General features: G+C 47.5%; 2 protein-coding genes and 1 long non-coding RNA gene across 4 annotated transcripts in view; 2 read left to right on the top strand and 1 right to left on the bottom strand.

The window, feature by feature from the left end:
• The window catches only part of LOC129525725 (uncharacterized), a 33,997-nt gene extending 12,798 nt beyond the window's left edge, over positions 1-21,199 (bottom strand). For both annotated transcript variants that reach the window (XR_010129336.1, XR_008670163.2), the window contains exons 1-3: positions 21,069-21,199; positions 7,873-7,998; positions 7,447-7,546 (exon numbers count right to left, since the gene is read on the bottom strand). This is a non-coding gene — a long non-coding RNA (uncharacterized lncRNA). The remainder of the gene's footprint in view (positions 1-7,446; positions 7,547-7,872; positions 7,999-21,068) is intronic.
• On the top strand, positions 936-17,411 carry ENDOU (endonuclease, poly(U) specific). The gene is made up of 10 exons (XM_019038437.3): positions 936-1,760; positions 6,255-6,377; positions 8,951-9,016; positions 9,490-9,627; positions 10,087-10,258; positions 10,649-10,848; positions 13,756-13,869; positions 14,521-14,627; positions 15,375-15,517; positions 16,232-17,411. The coding sequence occupies exons 1-10, from the start codon at positions 1,706-1,708 to the stop codon at positions 16,347-16,349; spliced, it is 1,236 nt and encodes a 411-aa protein (XP_018893982.2). The 5' UTR covers positions 936-1,705; the 3' UTR covers positions 16,350-17,411.
• RPAP3 (RNA polymerase II associated protein 3) overlaps positions 21,130-24,339 on the top strand; it is a 44,187-nt gene continuing 40,977 nt past the window's right edge. The window contains exon 1 of the mRNA XM_031001044.3: positions 21,130-21,280. The gene's annotated coding sequence lies outside the window, so the exon portion shown is untranslated. The remainder of the gene's footprint in view (positions 21,281-24,339) is intronic.

Genomic DNA, 24,339 nt, shown 5'->3' on the forward strand with positions numbered 1-24,339 from the left:
GCTTCCTTCTGGAAGAGAAGGGCTAGGCTCACTCTTTAGTTGTGCTTCCGGGCTGGATGCAGTGGCTCACACCTGTAATCCCAGCACTTTGGGAGGCCAAGGTGGGCGGATCACCTGAGGTCAAGAGTTTGAGATCAGGTTGGCCAACATGGTCTCTACTAAAAATACAAAAATTAGCCAGGTGTGGTGGTGCATGCCTATAATCCCAGCTACTTGGGAGGCTGAGGCATGAGAATTGCTTGAGCCGGGGAGATGGAGGTTGCAGTGAGCCGAGATCACACTGCTGCACTCCAGCCTGGGCGACAGAGAGAGAGATTCCATCTCAAAATATATACATACATTGCACTTCCTGTGTGAGCCCCTTGCAAAGTTTGCTTGCCCTAGGCTTGTCCTTCTCTCTACCCCTGAGTCCCTATGTTTGGACTCCTCTACACAGCAACAGGCTGGGGGATTCTCTTTAACCCACCAGCAACTGTTCAACCTGGCGCATGGGCAGGAAAACTCGAGATTAAAGTCTGAGAACCTGGAAAGGATTGTCAGATCCAACCCCATCATTTCAGATGAGAAAGCTGAAGACCAGCGAGAGGAAGAAACTTCTCCTGTTAAAGCACACTGGATGAAGACGTGCTCCACTCCCAACCTCCAGAAAAAAATCACTGATAGAGTGGCCTCCACTGTTCACCAATTTTGCCTTTTTATATGATAGTTTTCTTTCCTGAGAGGGTTGAGAATCCCCATGCAGTGCTCTTTCTGGCACGGGCGTCATACTTAGCAGATTTTACCTTTATTATCGGGGAAAACTGGACAGTCACGGGGAGCTGCTCCCCTTCTTTTGGACTTGGAAACAAAAGAACCTCACTGGGGAGGAGTTCCTGAGGAGAGGAGTGTAAGTGGGGGTGAAGGGAGTGAAACCCTGGGCTCCCAGGGGAAGAAGAGTGGGCCTTCGGTTGCCTTTAAGAGGCCTCTTGCCCCTCCCCTGCCTCATAAGGAATCTGAAACATTTAAACCCCAGAGGCTGACTCAGTAAGAGTCATTTGCATAATATTTTAGGGTGATTTAGCCATGCGCTCTACATGTGGCTGATTTAGCTATGCTGGGCTTGGTGGTCATAAGAATAGCACTGGTTCTGACCAACACATCCTCTATCTCTCTGTCCAATGACCCCAACCCTTGCTCAGGCACTTACTGTTTGTCAAATTTGGACCAATCACCTTACTGTGTGCCAGTGTCATGCTAAGCTCCAGGAATTTGAAGATGAATCCAACCTGTGGCCCCTGGAAAGTCAGGTCTGAGACTTGGAAGTAGGTGTCTGTTTGGTGGGGATCACCCAAAGATCAGCCCATGGGTGTCCCTAATTTGGACAAAGAACCCTCCAAACTGGACCCATCTTGGTGTGCCTGCCTGCATGACCTATTTTTTAAGCTGCAAACAGCTAGCATTACCTGTTCTCAACATCTGGCATTACCTACCTTCTTAGTCACCTTCCCTCAGGCTTCAAACAGCTGTAGGGCCCCACCTCCTATCCATCTAGGGTCCCTCCCTCCCCTTTTTCTTCCCGAAAGGATCTGGAGACACCAGCTCCACAAGTCCTGGTGTCTTTAAAAGGATCAGCTTGAGGAATAAGGCTCGTCTGAGAGCTGTGACATTCATCTGACTCTAGTGAAAGTCCAACAGCCACTCCCTTTTTGGCCTCCAACTGGGCACCATGAGGGCCTGCATCTCCCTGGTATTGGCCGTGCTGTGCGGCCTGGCCTGGGCTGGTAAGTCACTATCTGGCGGGCATGGGATTGCTGGTGGGGCGGGATCTTGCCTAAAGAAGCAGAGAGTTGGAGAACTTGGTAGAGGGCAGGGCCGTGGGACAAGGGAGGGTGAGCTCTGTCCTAAACTCGCAGAGCACTTTTGGGTTGTCCTTGTCTGAGGGTGCAGGCGTTGGTCCTGGAATGCACTGGACTATGTGGAAAGAGTTGCAGGGCTGATGGTCTGATTTCATGGAAGTCCCTTCTTGACATCTTGGAGGATCAGCCCCAAATATCCCTTAGTCCAGCCTGACTTTTGATCTCCCCAAGATTTTGTTGTCTGGGGCCACTGTAAGGTATAAAGCTAGGGCTGGTGTCCATGGGGTCTGAGTGGCCTGGCTGCCCTTGGTCACTCCTTCCACTGCCTGGTGACAGGTGAGGTTGTCTAGGGTGTTATGTTACTTTGGGTAGAGCCTTAGGAGGTGGGCAGGCTTAGGAGGAAACTGAAAGGACCTTTGACCAGGAGGTGGGCCATGTCCTATCTGGGGCTGTACAGGGGTCAGAGGAATGGATCTCTGTTGCAGTGTTAGGAGAATTGAAGAATACAGAAGGGATCTGGCCCACAGTTATGAGAGGTCCAGGGGATGGGACTGGCAGAGGAACAGGACCATGTTCCTGTTTAGTAACTGTGCAAAATGCTGGTGCTGATGGGTTAATTGGTAGCTAGTGGGTGGGTGGGAAGGAGTGCCAAGGGAGGGGCTGAGCTGAGGAGTGTGGGGAGAATCCTCCTCTGCCCACAGGAGAAAGAATCCTTCCACTGGGTTGCTCCTGTGTAGGACTGGGGGAAGGATTAAATGAAATAATGTATGAGAAGCACCTGGTGCAAAGTGAGATCTCAGTGAATTGGAAATTTGCTATGATTATGACTATAAATATTCTTGGGAGAAACTTCCACTTGGGGTCATTTCCAACTAGGTTGTGGAAAGGAGACCCTTATGGGATTTCTAAATGGAAAACCCCTGGAAGAGGAAGTTGTGCCTCCCAACCATGGATGAGATAGTGCATCTTACCAAAAACCAGCTCTGCCTGGGCCCTAGTGGGTGGAGAGGCAGTGGGAGAGCATGAGGGTGGGCCTGGGAGCCACCAGCCTCAGCCCTGTTGGTGGAGAGGAAGGTGGAACTTGGGGGCTTAATGTGTAGGGGTGGCCAGTGGGCTTGGCATATTCCAGCCTTAGGGAAGGAGAGCAACTCTGGATATTTGGTCCCTGGGGGGACATCCCTGAGGGCAGAGGTAGCAGTGGCTTTAGAAGTGCAGGTGGAGCTCTTGCTGCTGGGTCGGAGGGCAGTATCTGCTTTGGCCGTGGGATCGATGGGGAAGTGAGGTCAAGTGTGTGAGGCTTCCTAAGGTGGCAGGGAAGAGGCTCTGCACTTGTTGATACTATCCCAACATCTCAGAACTGAGAGGCAAGAATATGAATCACATGGGGAATCATTGACAGCCTCAGGTCCTCCTTTATGAGCTGGATGTCCGTGGAGAACCTTGGTTGATTTTTTTGGTTGTGAATGGAGGCAGGAAGCTAGTCCAAGGGGTGAGGCTTCTTGGTTGACTAGGTCTCCATGGAAACAGCATCTGGGGCCTTCTAAAGGTACAGATGTGTAGGATGTCCCAGTCATCAGAGGGGCTGAGCACCAGTGTACAAGGACGCTGTGTCCACCCAGGCTTGGGACCAAGCTTCCTTGATGGCCAGTATGGATAGGGAGTGGCTGTTCTGGCATACTGAAGTCTTAGAAAGTGCAGAGAAATTGAGCATTTCATGGGGGAATGGAGGGAGAATCTGAACCCGAGAGAGGAAAGGCTCAGATGAAGAAAGGCAGAGAGTGAGAGAGGTGAGGCAGAGGAACAAGAGGCATAGGTTACTACAGCAGTGATTCAGGCACCTGGCTTGGGGAGCAAGGCTTACTCAGAGTGTTGGTGTTAATGGTGCAGTGTGGGGATGCTGGAGTGAGTTGTTAGGGTGACTAGTTACTCATCAGAGTGTCCCCAGAATGTCACAGCAAAGTGCCTATGAGGAAAAGTTCCTCCCACCCCTGCACTCCACTGTCAAATCCCAAGGTCACCTTGAAGCAGACTAAGTGCACAGAGAAATGTGAGAAAGTGCTGGCATGGGGCTGTTGCTGGAGACAAAGTTCTTGAGCAGAGATGAAAAAGCCCACTCAGCTTGGGCCGGCGGGGGTGCTCTCCTGCACGTCCAGCTGACTGCTCGCTTGCAACCCTTCTCAACTGGTGCCAGCTGCTGGAATGAAGTGAATTCTTTCCCTGGACTCTGCTGATTTGGCCCATTAAAAACATTGCCCTGATTTGCCTGAATTCTCTCCCTTTGGATTCTGGGTGTACTGCCAGGCTGACTGAGCAGGGAGCTGATGGGCTGAAAATTTCTCCTTAAGATCTTTGCATTCAGGCTCCAAGGGAGCATCATTTAACATTCGAGAGGAGTTCCTGCGGGCTTGAAGGAACAAGTGGCCTTGGGCCTGGTCTCTTTTAGGGACTGGAAACCTGCCTTCCTGGCCACCTTGGAGGCCTGACAATGTGAAGTTGTCTGAGGACCCGGGTTAACCTTGACCCAATGCCTCTCTGATGTAAAGAATACAGACCTGTAGTGATGAAGTCAGCCAGGAAACCAGCAACACAGATGTGCTGACAACCCAGCCCAAGGGATGGCCCTGTTGAAACCCTGGGAGAGTGTCAGCTAGATTAAGTGTGTCGACGGGGCCACAACACAGGGAAAGACTGCTCCAGCCAGTCTGAACACTTGTCACTTGGAAGATGGGCATGAAATATTGCCACCGTTTATTCACCTAACAAATACTTCTATGGTACTACTATGTGTCACTTGCTGTCCTAAGTGCTTTACACATATTAACTCACTTAATTCTTACAAATATTCTATGAGAGAGGCTCCATTATCATCCCACTTTTACAGATACGAAAACCAACGCACAGAAGTTCAAACAACTTGCCCAAGATCACATAGCTAGAAAGCAGTAGAACCAGAATTCCAGCCTCAAGCAGTTTGGCGCCAGAGTCTAGGTTCTTAACCTCTCTGCTATGCTGTCCCTCATTAGACGCAGTATCAACCTTAATCCCAGAATCCAATACTAGGGACTGGTAACCAAACCCAACCTCTAATATTTAAGCTCTAACCCACTCCAGGCTTAAATTAAGATACTATACCTGTATTGAATCATAACCAGAACCAAGCCCCCAAACAAAACAGGGATTATTCATCTTTTTCTCATCCTGACACATTCCTCAACCCCGAATGTCATCTTAAGTCTATTCCTATTCCTTACCCAGATATCAATACAAAATTGTTAATTTATCAACTAATTTAACTGAAGCCCAAATCCTAACTGTAGTTCTTAACCTAACTAACCCCAATCCTGGTCCAAATTAGGTTTCAGTTTCCTCACTGATACAAATTCTGATGCTGATGGTAACTCTGACTCTGATCTTGACATTCTCTGTAACCCACAGTATGACCTCTGAACCCAGCGTTCATGAAATCCAAACCTCAGGAACCTCAAATCGAACAGACTCTATTATCACCCTTAAAGCCCAGAGTGGATAGTGGGTTTCCACTGTTCCTTCAAAATCTCTTGTCTTATGTCCCTTGCGACCAAAAGCTTGCTTCTGCAAACCATTTGGCTGCAGTGGGGGATGTGGTCTGTGGTTACATAATAGAATGCTATGCCAGAGCCCAATTCTCACCCGCACCCGCCTCATTCCCCACCCTGAGCATAAATTCATCTGAATGTACTCCAAAGACGGGAAAGAACAGAAAGATGTGACACAGGGGGAAAGAGCGTGCAGAGAAGACCAGAAGGGGAGACAAGAGCAAAGAAGCAAAGAACATAACAGGGATGGAATAAGAGCCAGGGGAGGGTCAGGGGCAGGGGACATCCCTGGGGCAGCATGACATGACAGGTGAAGGGGGCCTGTGGGCTACACCCAGTTCACAGACCTCTTTCTTTGGTGTGCTTAAAGTGTTACAAGGTTGGAAAATTTCACATAAAAATGAAGATTTATCTCGAAAAAAAAGGGAAGGCTCTGGCAACACTGAGCACACATCCCAACATGGCCACAATCGGCTAGAGCTGAGCATCAGCTGCAAATTTCAGATGGAGCATTGCTCTCAAGTTTGTCACAGTCTCCATTTCTTCCTACTGCCTCATACCCTGCTTCTTTACTTGCTTATGTTATGGGCCTAACCCAAATAGGGATTTGGGTTTGTGATCCTGGTCTCTTTGATGAGCCTTGAAATATTTGGTGGGTGTTGGGTGGTGGGGAGGAGGCTTATGTTGTGCATGGGAGGCTGTGGATGTACTTCTCCTTTGCAGAGAGTAATGCCCTTCCCTGCCAGGTACACTCCTGCCCTGGTCTGTGAACCCTCCTGCAGGAGGCACCTTGGGGAGAACAGGGTCTCCATAGAGCTGAGTTGGTGACTTTTACTGCCCATAGGAAAAATGGAATCCTGTGCATCTCGATGTAATGAGAAATTTAACCGGGACGCTGCCTGCCAGTGTGACCGCCAGTGTCTTCGGCATGGGAACTGCTGTGAAGACTATGAACATCTGTGTACTGGTGAGCCTCCTTGTGAGATGAAGGCATGTCCAGCCTGTCTAAGGGGCCACTGGCCTGGGTGTCCAGCAGGCCAGAGCAGCATTCAGGACTCACAGGGGCTCTAAGGGTCTGGACAGAAAGCACTGAGGGACAGAGGCAGGGTCAGGAATTTGGCCACCACTTTTCTCAGGTTTTCTAGGATGCCCCCAACTTAAAATACAGTAGATGTCATTTACCTAGAATTTCTGTCTGAAATATCAGTATTAACAACATCTTGAAGGTTTAAGTACCAAATTCTAAAAAAGGGTAAAATGATAAAAATAATACTTTAGTATGTATGACATTATTAATTGTTATTCAACACTTTAAATCACAAAAATGTAAAAACGGTAGCAAACTCTCACAACTTGTGTACTGCCAGGAAGACTGCATGGTGTCACAGTGACGGACACGATTCATACCACTCTTCCTCTAGTGAAGGGACCACGTGGTGCAACATCTCCATACCATCATTTCCAGCCTACCAATTAGAACAGGACATGCACCACCTTTAACTGCATAGTTTTAAATGAATACTTGAAAAAAATCTTGTACAAATAGTCAACTTGTTTAGGTGCTTCCAATGTTGTCAACTCCCAGATTAATGATGTTCTGCTTTGTGACACAAAGCCTTGATGTCAAGCCATGCACTCTGACTCCCAGTTTTGAAAACATGGTCACTGAAGCCACGTTAGGTAATGGCCATCAATTTCACTGCATAATCGTTGCACAGGTTGTGCGTTGCACGTGTTGTGTGTTGCACAAGGGAACCTAGTTAAGCAGCAAGCTGGACCAAAATCCAGTCTGTATCCTTCTCATCAGGTTTTGTGCCCTGGTGAAGAGTTGTGTCTGCTGAGAGAAACGAGTGCGTTTTCTGAATTTGCCCAAAGGTGGTAGCCAGTCAAGCACCCACAGAGCTGCTTCCACTCGTATGGAAGCTTTTTTTCAATTTATACAAAAACACCATATGTATTAGTCAATTTTCATACTGCTATGAAGAAATACCGGAGACTGGGTAATTTATAAAGAAAAAGAGGTTTAATAGACTCACCGTTCCACATGGCTGGGGAGGCCACACAATCATGGCGGAAGGCAAAGGAGGCGCAAAGACACATCTTACATGGTGGCAGGCAAAGTGCGGGGGAACTGCACTTTATAAAACCATAAGATATCATGAGACTTATTCACTATCACGAGAACAGCACAGGAAAAACCCACCCCCATGATTCAATTACCTCTCACCAGGTCCCTCCCATGACATGTGGGAATTATATGAGCTACCATTCAAGATGAGATTTGAGGGGGGACACAGCCAAACCATATCACCATATAAGCATATGTATTATACATTAGCACCACATATATATTAGCACACACATATACACCTCCTTCCCCAGGCAGGGAGACCCAGGCCGAGATCAGCCGGAATCAGAGCCTATGCCTTTTCTGCTGTCCTTGTGTCCCCACTTTTTCTTACCATTCAGAAAACACAGGAAGGCTTGTTCACCTTGGACCATCAGGCTGGCATTCAAGATAAAGGCAATACCCAGCGTAGTAGCCATTTCATCTTCAAGTTTCTGATTTGCAACTCAGAACCCCTTTCCTATAGAAAAACATATTGGAAATGATGGTTAGGATTCCAGCTCAGCACACAAAATTCTGTTTAGCATAAAATGTGGCTGAATTCAGAACTCCATGGATTGCCAGCACTTAGAACACAACCTGACACATAGTAAGTGATCAGAAGATGTTTGTTGACTGAAGAATAACCTAACTGGTAGTTCTGATGGTAATAACTTTCCAGCAAACTCACTAGTAGATTCTGAATCACTTTGTAACAGTACTGTTTGTTGGGTGTGTGGAGGGGGTGCTGGTGGGGGGATTATTCCACTGTGTGATGAGAGAGGAACTCAGAGTCCCCAGGAACATTTCTCCCCCCTGCATCACCCCCAACCTCAAATCCACCCTTCTCCACCCAGAGCTGAGCTACAGTCACTCAGCTTGCAGGTGAAGGGAAAGGGGCAGCAATAGGAATGTGCTTTTCTGAACATGCCTTTTCCCTAGACGCAGTCTTTGTGGCCATTTCCAAGTGGGGCAAAGAAAGAAGGGAAGTTGGAATCTCAGGAAACAGCTCTTATTCCTTGAGGCCCTGAGAATTTACCCTGAACTCTGATGAGAAGTTTTTCTAGGTACAGGATGTTCCTAAGTGAGGGCTTTGTCATTAGGACAGCATCAAGGCTCTATCCATCTGTCAACTTTTGTTAAATCAGAGTTTTCATCACCAAAGTCAGAGTTTTCAATCCAGATGTGTCACCTGGGGAAATTATTTTCCTTTTTTATAAGTTTTCTATAATGTGTCTTCCATTGGAAACATCTTCCATTTTCTGTTTTCATCGTCATTATTTGGTGCCTGTCCATTGGACCCCAGCCCCTGTTCAGAATTTGCTTCCAGTGCCCTTGCTTGTCCCCTGAGGCTGGGGAAACAGAGAACCATAAACCAAGCAGCAGGGGAATTCTCAGGTTGTTGGTGACTTTATTTTTCTATCTACCTGCAGAGGACCACAAAGAGTCAGAGCCATTGCCACAGCTGGAGGAAGAGACAGAAGACGCCCTCGCCAGCAGTGAGCCTGCCTCCCCAAAGGGGGGCCCTCAAGATAAAGCAGGAGGGACATGAGGGTGACAAGCAGGGGTGGCCATGGCAGTGGCACCAGGCCCAGGCCTCAGCCGGATGAGAGAGGCTTGTTGGATTCTGGGAACCTGGGCAGGAAGAAGCCTGGGGGCGCTCAGCCAGCCTGGGGGGCCATGGGAGGAGGGTAGCTAGGAAAGAGAGCCTGAGGCCTGGAGAGGGAAGTGGAAGAGATTTTATTTTTAGAATGAGAAGATTAGAAAAACAGCAGGCCAGAAAGTAAAGTTCGGCATCAGAAAGGACTTCCTGACTGTGAAGGGTGTGCACAAATTAGGTATGTTTGTTTTCCTTCCCTGGAGATCTTTACTGGGCAGAGTGAAGACAGCCAGGCTAGGGAGCGACAGCCTGTGGGGCGTTCAGAGCGACCTCTAGAGGTCAGCCCGGGACACACCACCCCTCTCTTCTCAGACTTGTACTCGGCACCCACCTCCTGCCAGGGCCGCTGCTATGAAGCCTTTGACAAGCACCACCAATGTCACTGCAATGCCCGCTGCCAAGAGTTTGGGAACTGCTGCAAGAATTTTGAGAGCCTGTGTAGTGACCACGGTTAGTCTTCTGCTCCCTTAGCTAAGCTGCAGAGACAGAAGGACTTTAGAGCAGGTTCTCAACATGTGGTCCCTGGACCAGCAGCTTCAGCAATGTCTGAGAACTTGTTAGAAACGCAAACTCTGGGGCTTCACTCCGGGCCTACTTAATTAGAAACTCTAGGGGTGGGACTCACTGTCCTGTACTACCAGGGCCTCCAGGTGGTTCTGATGCATGCTCAAGCGTGAGACCCCTTCTAGGGGGAAGGGGCGGGGGACATTCTGTGGGCAATGCCGTGTGGTGATTTTACACGTCCTTTAGGCTCTGGGCCCCTGTCCACCACTAGGGTGTCCAACTGTGGCCCCCCTCCCTCCTTGCTGGCTTCTTGAAGGTGCCCAGGAGGGGATGCACACAGGTAATTTCCTGCCCGACCCCCTTTCCCTCTGGCTCTGTGGCCACCCCTCTCCCAATTCCTCCCAGAGGGCTTCTCCCACAGCAGTGATGCCATAACAAAAGAGGAGATTCAAAGCATCTCTGAGAAGATCTACAGGGCAGACACCAACAAAGCCCAGAAGGAAGACATCGTTCTCAATAGCCAAAACTGCATCTCCCCGTCAGAGACCAGAAACCAAGTGGATCGCTGCCCAAAGCCGTGAGTTCCCACAATTCCTCTTTCTACCCCCTAAATCTTGCCCCTATCCTTGCTTCTTTTGATGCCTCAACTTTTTATCCTCAAGTCAGGCACGATCAAAGGGAGAGCAGAAAAAAATAGGTCTCCAGAGACAAAGCCATCTTGAGGGACTGTGGATATCCAGTTGGGAGGGTTTCTGTGATTGGCCAGGCTGAGGATAGAACAGCTCTTCCAAAACATGAGGTGGAAGAAAAGTGACCTGATGTGTGACTTTCAAGAGTACCCGAAGTGCCCCCCCCAGCTCCTGAACCCAGCCCTCGCCTGTCTGCCCCTGGCCTGTCTAGAAGTCTCTGGAGGGGTCGCTGCCCCGTGTTTGGGGCTCTCAGTGGGGCTCCCCTCTGCCTCCCCCAGACTCTTCACTTATGTCAATGAGAAGCTGTTCTCCAAGCCCACCTATGCAGCCTTCATCAACCTCCTCAACAACTACCAGCGGGCGACAGGCCATGGGGAGCACTTCAGTGCCCAGGAGCTGGCTGAGCAGGACGCCTTCCTCAGAGAGATCATGAAGACAGCAGTCATGAAGGAGCTCTACAGCTTCCTCCATCACCAGAGTGAGTGAGCACCCCCAGGCCCCAGAGCGCATGAGTGTGTCTGAGCGAAGCCAGGTGGGTGGGGGAGGGGAAGGTTAGGAGGGCAGGTGAGGAGGCGGTGGGGACTCCGTGGACGTCAGTGTACATCTGGGAGGGATGAGGGATGAGGCCAGGGGGAAACCAAGGAGAGGTTAGGAACCCAACCAGGAGCTAGCACATCCTCTGGCTGGCTGGCTTGGATATCACCCCACCTTTGACTTCATGTTAACTGCCTCATGCACGCCCACCCTCTGCTACAGTCTCAGGGTTCTCTGCCAGGTGTGAGCCTCCCCTCACATCCCACCCCCACCCAGAGCACGTCTCAGCCACCTCCACGATCCTGGAGTCAGCACCATGTTTCAGACAGGTAGAGTCGCTGACTCTACTCCCTCCTCCTGCACTAAAGTCCAGGAATCGGGTTGGCTGAGTCCACCTTTTGGCTGGGGAAACAACATCAGAAAATCAACAAAGGTTCAGAGCGGGAAGTCCTATCGGGAAGAGTTGTGGTTGGAAAGCCTCCAGATAGAGATACATTTGAGTCAGACCAAAAAAGATTTTGGCTGTAGGACTTCTTGGCATGGAGTTGTGTTTGTTACTGTCCTGCAGATTCCTTTCCCAACTCCAGGCAGCTGGGCTTTGTCTCAGGGGTGGCTCTGTCCGGGTCTTCCCTCGTTGTCCCTGAGAGTGCCTTGGCACAGAGCTGCTGCCTCCCTTAAGAGTTGGTGACACTGTTTTTAGGTAAAGTGACAGCGACACAAGAGTGACTCTATGAAGAAGTTGCAATCCTGTGCTGCCCCCTGGCGTTCTGTTCGTAGTAAATACACAAGAGAATCTTGGAGGTCTAGACTGAGCAAGGGCTTTTCAAATGAGAGAAACGGAGGCCAGACAGGCTAGACTTATCTGAGGCCACAAATGAGTTGGAAGCGGAGCTGGGGCTGGAACTCAGGGTTCCGATGCCAAGGCCAGGCTGTCCCGTTATTCACTCTCTCCTCACCTCTCTCCTTGTCCAAATCCCACTTATCCTTAAAGTTCTATGATAATTCATATCCCACCACATTTGTGAAGGCTGCACCTGCCCCAGCTCACTCTGGCTTTAGGCACCTCTGCAGAGTTTGGAGTGTGGTCCACAATAGCCTTGGGCCAGAGAGACTTGGTTTAAATCTTGGCTCTGCCACTTGCTAGTGACTTGACCCTGGGCAATTTATTTGACCTCTCTGGGACTTCCCTTTGAAATGGGGTTTTTGAGGATGACTGCTTATAAAGCACCCAGTAGAAAGCCTGGCACTCAGTCCTTGCTCAGTAAGGGGAACTATTCAGTGTGTGAAACCATTCTGTTATTTCATGTATATTTAGTCTTGTTTTCCAAATGTGTTTTAAGTCCTTGAAAGGAAGGAATATGTCTGGTATCTCTTTTGTATTCAGCATGTAAAATTGTGGGCAGTAAACAGTCAATCTTTGACGGTTCCCTCATTGAAATCTCCAGCCCTGAACTTTCCCAAGGGCCTTCTCAACATCTCCACTTAGCTATCTAACCGATATTCACACAGAACTTAGTATAGAAAGAATTTTTGGTTCCCATCAAAAATACCTGCTCCTCTCTGGGTCTTCCCCATTTCATAAATGGCGGCATAGCCCATCCGGTTGCTCAGGCCAAAAGCCTAGTAGTTAGATTTAATTGTTCTCTTTACCTCAAAGTTCCCTACTCCCATCTCCTCCATCAGTAATGTAATGTCCGTCACTCCCACTTCAAAATATGTCCTGGGCCTACTGCTTCTCTCTCCTCCTCCGGAGTTAACACCACCATCTAAGCCCCATCAACTTCTTACGTAGACAAAGCATGAGCCTCAAGACTGGTCTCTCTGCTTCCACTCATACCACCCCATTGCCTTTTTAACATACACAGCCAGGGTGATCTTTTAAAAGCTCCTATCATACAATTCCCCTGCTTAAAATCCTTCAGTGGCTCTGCACTACCAAGAAGCTATAGAGTTGTTAAAGAGATTGGTCTCTGGAGCTAGACTGAGTGGACTCAAGTGCTGTCTCTACCTTTCATTAACTGTGATCTTGCATGAGTTTTATACTTTGTCTGTCTCAGTTTCTTCATTTCTAAGTTGGGGATAATTAGTACCAAGCTTATATGAAGATTCAACATGAGGATTCAGTGTTACATTGAAAGCACTTAAAATGGCAGGCACTAGGTGGACAGAAAGCAATTAGTAAATCTAAAACATTTTTTGTTTTATTTCTATTTGCCTGAGACCTGACCTTCTTGCCATGGCTTGAAGGATCTGACCCTTGGCTGCTTCTCAAACCTCCTCTCCTACCACTCTCCCCTCCTGCTCCAGCCTCACTGACTTCTTTTAGTTCTTTGAATAGCAAACTCAAGTCTGCCTGGAGCCTTTGCTCTTGCAGTTCCCTCTACATGGAGGAATCTTCCCCACAGATCTTTGTGTAGCCAGTTCCTTATCCTTCAGCTCTCCGATCAGTGCTACCTTCTCACAGAGGCCTTTCTGATGTTCCTTTCTAGAAGACCCCCCCCCAACTTATGTGCCAGCCCTTTCCCGTCATTACGGGCTACTCTGCTTCATAGCACTGATCTGAAATCATATTTCTTATTGTTTACTTATTATTTGACTCCTCCACTGGAATGTAATATAGATAGAGACCGTGTCCTTGCTATTCCCAGCTGAATCTTCAGCCTTTAGATCTGGATCTGGCACAAAATAGGCATCCCATAGATAATCATTGAATAAACAGCCGAACACATTTGTTGATTGAACCCACATGTTTCTTGACGTGTGGGAGCAAGTAGCTCTTCAGGTCTCTGTTTAGCGCTCCCAGGACCTGCCCCTGCCTCCCCTCTCCAAAACCCTTTGTGTTCCTCTGCAGATCGCTATGGCTCAGAACAAGAGTTTGTCGATGACTTGAAGAACATGTGGTTTGGGCTCTATTCAAGAGGCAATGAAGAGGGGGACTCAAGTGGCTTTGAACATGTCTTCTCAGGTGGGAGCACTTTTCATGGAAAGAAAGAGTTGGAGGGATGAAGAGGAATGGCTTTGCTCAGGAGCAGGGCAGCCCTGGGTGTGGATTAATCAGCAGTCCAGCCAGCTAGCAGGGAGGGACCCATGCACTCTCCCCTGCCCATATGGCAGGGGGAGGGGGGGTGTCTGAGGAGCCATTCTGAGAAACAGTCTTTTCTGGAGTACCTAAGGGGGAAAGAAGACCAGATGCTGGGACTCCCAAGGGGGTACATCTAGGACAAGACATGTGTCTGGGAGCAAGTTTGCCTACCTCTGAACAGTCCTTTGCTTCCAGAGCCTGGCCAGCTGCTTCCCAAGAGGGCCATGGTCTGTTCCCCCCTGTTCTACCCCATAAAACTCCCACCAAGCCTGGCTTGCTGCTGGAGTAATGGCTGAGAGAGGTCATCAGGATCACTAGAAGGAAGGATTCTCCCAAGGGCTTGAGCCAGAAGGGGGGCCTTCCTGAGGTGAGAGATAGGACTGTGAGAGACTCTGGGGACTCACAGCAAGGGGTCAAGCAGCTAGAAGTCAGAGACTGGAGAAGGGGGAAGCCTTGGCATGGGGTGGAGAAAGAGGATTGGAGGGGAGGGTGGGGAAGGTGCCCAGATTATCCATCTTGGACTCTTTATTATAGGTGAGGTCAAAAAAGGCAAGGTTACTGGCTTCCATAACTGGATCCGCTTCTACCTGGAGGAGAAGGAGGGTCTGGTTGACTATTACAGTCACATCTACGATGGGCCTGTGAGTACACGGGCTGGAAAAGCCTTGTCAGTGCCCAGATATCCTGCTCTCACTCTGTGTTCCAAACTGTCGACTTGTCTCTCAGCCTGACTCTCAGGGGGCAGCCCCAGGTGATTGTGACTATCACGTCCTCACCTGCTGGACAGCCACTTTAGCCAGCCAGGACACTGGAATTCTCTTCCAAACAGTGAAGGCTCTAGAACTGCAGGGGACAGGAGGCAGGAGGCAGGAGGCACCATATCGGGGTGGGAGCCTGGGGCCTGGGGAGGATTCTCAGAGGGAAGAACAAAGATATGTAATTACTCCCTGCCTCAGTTTCCTTAGAACGTGGCTGAAAGTTTCAGCCTGGCTAGTTTGAGCTAAACTTCATACACTTTATAAGACAGAAACCTTTGCTGCCCGGTACCAGGAAATAATTTGGGGGCAGTAAACGATCCTTCTCTTCCATGGGTGAGGACCACTGGGAACAGTGATATCCTTGATATCCAGAGATGGATCCTATGGATAGTGATTTTGGCCTTTCTGGTAGATGTGCACTGGCAGCTCCAGGCAGAGGGTCCGGGTGGGCTCAGACACCTTAGCAAGGCAGACTGCCTCTTCTATTTAAAGAATCCAGTCTCCCTGGAAGGTTCACACAGGCCCCTAATGGACCCTCAACAAATACCGTCTGACTGTTGCCATTGGGCACCCGTTCTACTCCACTCTGTGGCACTCACCAGACCCCCTTTTCTGCCCTTCCCTCCACAGTGGGATTCTTACCCTGATGTGCTGGCAATGCAGTTCAACTGGGACGGCTACTATAAGGAAGTGGGCTCCGCTTTCATCGGCAGCAGCCCTGAGTTTGAGTTTGCACTCTACTCCCTGTGCTTCATCGCCAGGCCAGGCAAAGTGTAAGAATGGGGCCAGCCAGGCCTGGGGGGCAGACTGGGGCTGCAGGCTGTCCTCAGCCATCACAGAGTCAAGAGACCTGGACTCTGCCACAAAGAGGCTGAGAGGGCTTGGACAAATCTGTGCTTTGGGCCTCAGTTCTCTTGCTTGAACAGTTAAGTTTTTGGATTGGTTTGGTGGCTGCCAAACTTCATCTTAGCAGCAAAATTATCTCCCCTCATTCCCCCAAAGTGAAATCTTATGCAGGACCTTAATATATGAAATAGAAATGGAGTTGTGCTAGAGCTCTCAGCCTCTTTATTTGTCCCCTGAGGCTACTTAGGGGAACCTAGAGCTCCAGAAAGTACCATTAGGAACCACTGGGCTTCAAGTTCTCTAACATTCGGACACGTTGAGTTCTCCCACTTCTGAAACCCTAAGCAAACGTTTAATTTCTAAGGATTTCACCTCCAGAATCTGGGATTTTGGAATATTGCTCTGGGAAAGATGAGGAACAGCATTCTTTAAGAAGACAAGAAATAAGGCAAAGATTTTGAAATGGCTCCTTGCACATGGGGAGCTGGAGGCAGCTGCTGAAGAAAGCAGTGCCAGCTCTGTCTTTAAGGCTGTTTAAGCAGAATGGAGCCCTTCTGCTTCAGTTGGGCTTGATCCTTCCAGCCCAGGGAGAGGCAGGGTGAAGTGGGGAGCCCCTCTGATTTCAGGCTCTTTCCCCACAGGTGCCAGTTAAGCCTGGGAGGATATCCCTTAGCCGTCCGGACATACACCTGGGACAAGTCCACCTATGGGAATGGCAAGAAGTACATCGCCACAGCCTACATAGTGTCTTCCACCTAATAGAACTTCGAGCCAGAAAGGGGCATGAGGGCTCTTGCGAGCCTGAAGTGCTATCTTCTCTGGACTAGAGAGAAGAGGGAGAGGACTGGAAGGGATCACCAAATCTCAAAGCAATGAGAAGCATTCCTAAATCCCAAAGTGCCCACATGGGAAAGAGATAAAATGTACAAATTAGAAAAATGTGGATAAACAGTCAAACCTTTATCCTCTAGAATTTTGGCAACGTTGACTAAGAAACAGAGTCCAAGCAGAGAAGGTAGGAACCCTCCATAGCTCTCTGCCCTGATGTGTGGGGGAACTAGGAAGAAGTCCTTTGACCTCACCAGGCCTCATGCTTCCCTTTAATGTAAAGGGAAGGGGTTTGCCCACTTTCCTGTTTTTGGGGTTGGTGAGAGGGCAAACCCTGATATTTTTACTGTGAAGATGTTTTCAGTTGTTCTTAGGAAGAACAGCTGATAGAAATTCAAGATTACTATAATGGCTGTTATTATACACAGCTCTGTAAACTACCACTCAGCCCTGTGTTGGGGTCCTCAAAGAAGTAAGACCACAGTAATCAAGCAAGGGCCTTTGGTTTTTTCCAGAGTTAGATCCTCTCAGAACAGAGTCTGGGAGAACTCCAATGCTGAATGGAGAAGGGTAATAGGTTGGTGCAGTGAATGGGCTGGGGGTGGGGTGGCCTTCTCCAGGCCTGAGTGTTTTTGTGTCTGGCTCAGTATCTGCATCAAGAAGTTTCCCACTTGTGGATGTTTAGTGCAGCCACAGACTTGTATTTTGATCACCAATTTTGTTTTTGAAAGAGTTCTCCTCATAGGAGGATGATTCAGCACCAGAAGAAGAAGGAACCCATAGCTTGGTGTCATTAACATAATTATTTTAAGCCTTATCCAGCAGCCATAATTTGAATAACTCTACGAGACCAGAGAGACTGTAGTTCCCTATTTTAACCTCAATTATGCATTTGTCCCCCAACCCCACTGAGAACTAAATGCTGTACCACAGAGCCGGGTGTGAACTATGGTTTAGAAGGTTCAAGTTTCCAATTAAAGTCATTGAAGAAAACTTGAAATGAGCGTCTTCTTTGTATATGGCCTCCCTCCAATGTCTGTCTCCCTGCCTTTTCCCTAGAGCAGGGCTGGCAGTGATACTTTTGCTCTAGAGTCTTTTCAGAATGGCTTGAAGAATGTGGTATCTGGGTGAAGTCTCTGTTGACTCACTAAGTCTCTCTAGCCAAGAGGGGAAGAGAATTCTGTAATATGAAGAGTGGAAGGATCATTGCATACAGATAGTGAGGCGGCCGGCGGGGGGAGGGTGGTAAATGGAGATTGGTGGTCCCCATCCCCAATAACCAGTCCCCTTTATCAAATACACAGGAGTATAAGGACATTTCTGGATGTAGCTTCTGTGGTTGCAGAGGTTGACCACACTGGGGAAAGAGGAGATGCTAAAGAGATACAGAAAAAGACTTCTTATCTGTAGACAGATTACTCAAGCCACAATGCTAGAAAACGGTCAGGTATGAAGAGATACCTCGGGCAAGTTTATAGCCTGCAGATAGATGAAACAGGGCCTTGTCCTGCCCTTTCCCAGAGATGTTCACAGTCAGTAGGCAAGACAGTGAGTCAGTAGAGCACAGGGGTAACAGGTACAGGCTCTGAAGTCATGTTGCCCAGGTACCTAGCCAGGCTCTGTTGCTTACTGGTCATATGAGCAAATTTCTTAATGATTCAGATTGTTTCCTCACCAGTCAAATGGGGATAATATTACCACTGTTGTGAGATAAGGAATGTGAAATAACATGCTAGTCTTTCTTATAGTAATTATTGTCTCACTTATTATACAGATTTAATTTTATACTGGGAGAGGCAATTTACTATCCCTGCTATCAGCCTTAACCTTCACCTACTGGTGCCCAGTACTTGTGCCCTTCATAGGCCTCTTCAGAGGTCTTCCAGGTAGTCCAGTAGGAGACAGAAAGACAGAAATGCAGGAGAGAGTACTGTATTCCAGGGTCTGGGCCTTAGCTTTGCAGGAGAGAAAGGTAAGAACTAACATTTGTTAAGCTGTTACCATGTCCCAAGCTGTGCTAAGTAGTCCTTTTATATTCATTTTCTCACTCTGGTGGGTATTTTTATCTTCACCACTTTAATTTTACCTAGACAACTGAGGCTCAGATTAAGCCACATTCTTAGTCAGTAGCAGAATCAGGATTGCAAAATTCAACCCTTTTCCTCATGTTGTAGTGAGCCTGGATTTCTAGTAGTATCTACTCACTTATTCATTCATTATTTTTTAAAGAATATTTATTAAGACCCCTGACAGAGGCTGCTGGTTACCCCTCAGTATCTGCTCTCCTCTTCTTCCTTACTCACTGAAGTCTCAGTTTTTAGGTACACAAATGACTGTCAAGAGTACAGACTCTTAACCTCCCTTGCAACCAGAAGTAGGCGTGTGTCTATGTCCTCACCAATGGCATGCAAAAGGAAATATTCTTAATGGGCAGGGGGTACCGTTATTCCCATTCTTGCCCTTTTCTGCTGACTGGATTTCAGACAAGATCGTGGGAGCTTGAGCAGCCAGCTTGAACCATGAATGAAAGCCATATGCTGAAGATCACAGAGCAGCCAGGAAGGAGCCTGGGTCTCACACCGAAACTGTCACACTAATCCTGGATTGCTTATATTCAGTCTTACATGAAAGAAAAATAATCTTTCATGTTTAAGCCACTCTTAGTTTGGGCTTTCTGTCACATGCAACCAAACTTAACATAGTATCTCCATAACAGGAAGTCTCAAGGTTCATTTTCTTCCTAAAGTTACTTAGCTAATACTTCCTTTCTTAAGATTTACATTAACTGTCAGACTCTTTAACTATTTGAAAGAGCCCAATAATTGTTTTGGATATGAAAATTAATAGCATTTACAATCATTAATTGCAGCATTTTATTGTTGCAATAATAAACACTCCTGTTTATTTCCACTGACCATTACAATTGCAACACATAAAACACATAAAGAGGTTTGTCTCTTTGAAAATAACTCTTCAGGTATTAATGATAAGTTCAATTGAGATGACTGGAGTAAATGAATAAAAGAGACATAAAAGAAAGACATAAAAAAAAGACATTATTTACACATTTTGTTGAAATCCATTTAAAGATAACTGCCAATAGAAGTGGGGAGGTCTGCAAGGAATCTAGGAAAGAACTTAAGGTGGCCTAGGTCTGAGCTCACAGGAGAGAAGGCTGCCATTGCAGGCACAGGTTTTGTGGGACAGCAGGAGCCTCAGAATTAGGTGATGATGACCATCAAAACCATTTGATTAACTTTTCTCACTTTGACTCTATATTCACTAAGCTACTTCTGATTATTATGTGGTTTGAGAGAGAAAAAGAGAGAGAGAAAAGAGGGGTCACTTAAGGGTCTATGAGGTTTTACTAGAGCAGCCAGCTAGCCCCCTTATCTCTCTTCTCAATCAACTCTGTCAGAATTAATAAAACAAATGTGGTTGCTTTTGTTAAAAACACCAGTAAATCAATATTTGCTTTTAAATACTTAATAAAAAAATTCTTAAAAGTCAGTTCTCTATCTCCCTAATACAACCAAAGAATCATTTCATTAGTAAATATTTTGACGTACACTTAATGATTTGACTACTATGATTTTAAAATATAAAGATACCAATAATTAAGCAATGGGAAGGATGTGCTAATGATATGACCTTGTAAGACAGCACTCCAGCCTAGTTCTTCATTGATCAGCGCCTGGGTTAGTGGCTTCCAGCTTCAAATGCACAGCCGTATCCTACGCTTTAAAAAATTCTGATTGGCTTCACTCAAGACTAGTTACATCAGAATCTCTGGGATAGGACACAGAAATCAGCATATATATATATATATATATATATATATATATATATATACACACACACACACAGACACAAACACACACACACACACACGTGTATATGTATATACTCCCTAAGTGATTCCAAAGTTCAGTCAAGACTGAGAACCACCGATTTGGATTTTGAGGATATTTGAGGTTACAGTCCTGTTTTACATGGAAACTTTCATTTGTTTGTGTTTGCTTTTGTGGAGTTCTGCAATTATTTTTGTTTTGCTTTCGTTTAAGAGTTGTCATTGCAACGAAGACTCCCTCACACGGGAAGCAGAAGCAAAAAGTGTTAAAAGTTTCGTTCTTTTTTCTCTGTAAGCCAGAGCATATCTAAAGACAGATTGTAACACTGGCACATGTCAAAGAAAGGCTCAGAGATAGATTCACTTAGAAAAGGAGTTTACTTGCAAAAGATGCGAGGAGTTTACTTGCAAAAGATGCGAGGAGTTTACTTGCAAAAGATGCGAGGAGTTAGACGGAAGGACTAGTTTGCCAAATACCAGTACTTAAAGAGAAAAAAAAAAATCCCCTAAAATTACCAGGATTACCGGTTGACAGTAGTCTGTTCATGGTGGAAAAACAGTAACTTTCTCACATGGTTATTATACTCACAAAGGTCAGACAAATTAATGTCACAAAGGTCAGAGATTAGCCAGGTAAATATTAGGGATTAAACTGTTTGAAGGGAGTCCAGGGAAATATTCAAGGTTTTATTGTTTTGGAGATCAGAAAATCAGGATGATCCTGCAGTTTTTGGGTTATCTCCTATTAAGCTTAGTCATATTGGAAGCAGGCAGAAGGCTCAGATATTGCTTTTACATACCCTCAAGCCACCAAGCTGGTTCCATCCTGAGAAGGAAGTCACGAAGCTGACTTCTGCGCGCGCTCAAGCCCAGGCTAAAGGGGGCGGGGCGAGGCCGCGGGGGCTTGTGGGGAAGCGCAGGAGGCGGGGCTTTGCGTGAGTCACTGCCAGGCTCGGCGTGAGTCGCTGCGGGGCTGACGGGGTGGCAGTGCGGCGGGTTACGGCCTGGTCAGGTGAGCGGGCGTTGCGGTTCTCGCTGCCCGGAACAGCGTAGGAGATCCTTGGGGTGGCCGGTGGGAGGAGGGGTAGCGGTTATGGGTACCGGTGAGGCGGGGCGGGCCGGGGCTGGCGGTGGAGGCGCGCGTTGAGGCGGCGCGTCGGTGTCCAGGGTAGCGGCGTCCCAGGGCGCGCGTTCCCGGAGGGGCTCGCCCCCGCAACCCGGGCCTGCGCGCTCTGCTTTGCAGGCGGATCCTCCACCCTGCTGCGATTTGCAGTGCTCGGGAAGGCAGAGCCGCCCTCCCGCAAAGACCGCGGTGGGGCCCGCCCCCTTGCGGCGTGGGTGTGCGGTGTTCGCCGGGACAGCGGGTGTGAAAGTGATACCCCCAGCGCTGGAAGTTTCTGATTGCTGGCTGGCACCCCCGCCCCATCGCAGGGTCCCTGGGAGAGTTTTTGGGCCTGCTGGAGCAGCAGCGGTGATGGGTGAAATGGAAAAGCATCTAACCCCTGTCAGCATCTCACTGACTTGTTGCGCTTTTATTCATTTATTTGAGTTCCCAACAAAGCGTTGTACTAGTTTTGTTTTTGAATGAGTTGTGCATATGTGGTCAAACATGGACACTGCCTGAAAGAAGCTTAAACCTAATTTAGTTGTTGAGGCTACGAGTCAGAAGACCTATCTGCATCTGCAACTGTCCCTTCTTAGTGAGGTATTTTTCACTGTCCTAAACAAATGTTTTTCTAATTCCGTCTCTCTCCCTCCCACCTTACTTCTCTCCCCTCCGCCTAAAGCTTTGACTCTTCTCCTACTTTTTTGGAGATTTTGCCCCATCACTCATCCTTTTTCCTGTATCTTTTACTTTGTTGCTTTTTCCCCAGATTATGCTCAAGAACAAGTCTTATATTATCAAAGGCAAATGTACTGTAATCTCCATATAATCTCATTTACTTAACTCATTTCATTCCCCCCCTCCTTTTTTTTTTGTCCAGGCTGGAGTGTAGTGGGCCCGTCACCGCCCACTGTGGCCTCGATCTCCCGATCCTCCCACCTCAGCCTCCTGAGTAGCTGGAACTATAGGCACCCTCCACCACGCCTGGCTAATTTTTGTGTTTTTAGTAGAGATGGGGATCTCGAAGTGTTGCCCAGGCTGATCTAGGAACTCCTGAGCCCAAGCTATTCCCCCTCCCCCCAACCTCTGCCTCCCAAAGTGCCGGGATTACAGGCATGAGCCACCTGCGGTTGGCCTTCCACCCTTTAAAAAAAAAGTCACTGAAACTCTAAATAGAGGTCAGGTGCGGTGGCTCACGCCTGTAATCCCAGCACTTTGGGAGGCCGAGGCGGGCGGATCACTTGAGGTCAGGAGTTCGAGACCAGCCTGGCCAACGTGGTGAAACCCCGTCTCTACTAAAAAAGAAAAAAAATACAAAAATTAACCGGGCGTGGTGGCCTGCACCTGTAATCCCAGCTGCTCGGGAGGCTGAGGCAGGGGAATCACTTGAACCTAGGAGGTGGAGGTTGCAGTGAGCTGAGTTCGTGCCACTGCACTCCAGCCTGGGCGACAGAGCAAGACTCTGTCTCAAAAAAAAAAAAAGAAAAAAGAAAAAAACCAAAAACTCTGAATAGTCTTTTTATGACTAAATATAATGCACTTTCTTTCCCTCTGTGGCATTTGGCACTGCTAACCTCTCTCACTTTCTTCAACTCATTTTTTGTCATCTGTAACAGTACACTCTAGGTTTTCCTCCCAACTGTCTAGGTGCTACTGCCTACTTTTTTCTTCCTTGGCATCTCTTTCTCCGTTTAGTGTTCTCCAGGTTCACCCCATTCCCCAGTTGTCACAATGGTTAAACATGGCCACATCCTTGATTCTAGCTTCTACCTTTCTGCTAGTGACACCGGAATTTACCTCTATTCCTATATAGCTACCTACGGGGTATCTCTTCGCCCCATTAGCACTCAAATTCAGCATATCCCAAACAAATAGTCTGACTTTCCGTTTGCCCTCCAACTTTGATGCCTCTTTTCCTTTTAACATTGTATTTCTTGACTCAAAATGGCATCAGTAATCTTACTGGGGTCCCAAGCCAGAAATCTAGGCCACTGTTTGAGTCTTTCTCTGTTCTCCAACACCTCACTCTAGTCAGTCATCAAGTTCTTTTTATTTTACTACGTTGATATTTTCACATAACTTTCAGAATATAGGTTAGACCTCATGGCCTGCCATTTCAAGTCTGTCCCATGTCCACCTCTTTCATTTTCTTTTCCTTCATTCTCCCTCATAATTCCTCACTCTGCCTGCCCACTCCTCCCTGTTAGTCACTTGGCGGGCCCCTTTGAAATCCAGCTAAAGTTCCAACACCTCTGGGGACTCCTTCCTTGACACCACCACCCTACCATCTGATCCATGCCTATTTTTTTGCAGTCAGTTCCATAGCATCTGTATGTACCTCTGACACAGGGTTCTCAACCAGGGGTTATTTTACCTCTCAGGGAACATTTGGCAGTGTCTGGGATTCTTCGTTGTCACAATCCATGAGAGGAAGGGATAATCTTGGCACCTAGTTGGTAGAGGACAGAAATGTTGCCAACCCTCCTACAATGCACAGGACAGCACTCTTAAAACAAATTTTTTGGCCCAAAATGTCAGTAGTCCCAAGGTTGAGAAACCCTGCTTAACATATTTTGTTACTAGTGCTTTATATATTTTTTTCTCCTCCACTGCACAAGGGACCTTGTCTTGTTTTTGCATCCCTAAATCTTGATTCAGGGCCTTTCACATAGTAGAAGTTAAATGTTGGAAGAAAAAGAAAGAAAGGAGGTAATCGCGCAACTCCAGAGATGAGCAGCCTGTCTGCTACCACAGGCTACTTGATAATTTCAGTGATTTTTCTCCCCATTACTTTTCTTTAATGTTGCCTTTCAAGGATGCTTCAACTTGTCTATTTTTCACTTGTTTATTCAGCAACTGATTTATTTTTAAAATATTATATTGATTTTTCTTTATTCAGCATCAGTTGGCTATCTTCTGTCCATGTATCTTGGCCACTTATGAAGTGGTAAAAGATAATTAGCTAG

Source organism: Gorilla gorilla, chromosome 10 (assembly GCF_029281585.2).
Source record: "Gorilla gorilla gorilla isolate KB3781 chromosome 10, NHGRI_mGorGor1-v2.1_pri, whole genome shotgun sequence".
Classification (NCBI taxonomy): Eukaryota; Metazoa; Chordata; class Mammalia; order Primates; family Hominidae; genus Gorilla; species Gorilla gorilla.

Bases quoted from the DNA above. Each gene is read 5' to 3' on its own strand.
- ENDOU (XM_019038437.3), top strand. From the start codon at position 1,706: ATGAGGGCCTGCATCTCCCTGGTATTGGCCGTGCTGTGCGGCCTGGCC. The intron at 10,849-13,755 runs GTGAGTGAGCAC...GTTCCTCTGCAG, and splicing joins CAGCTTCCTCCATCACCAGA to ATCGCTATGGCTCAGAACAA. The intron at 15,518-16,231 runs GTAAGAATGGGG...CTTTCCCCACAG, and splicing joins ATCGCCAGGCCAGGCAAAGT to GTGCCAGTTAAGCCTGGGAG.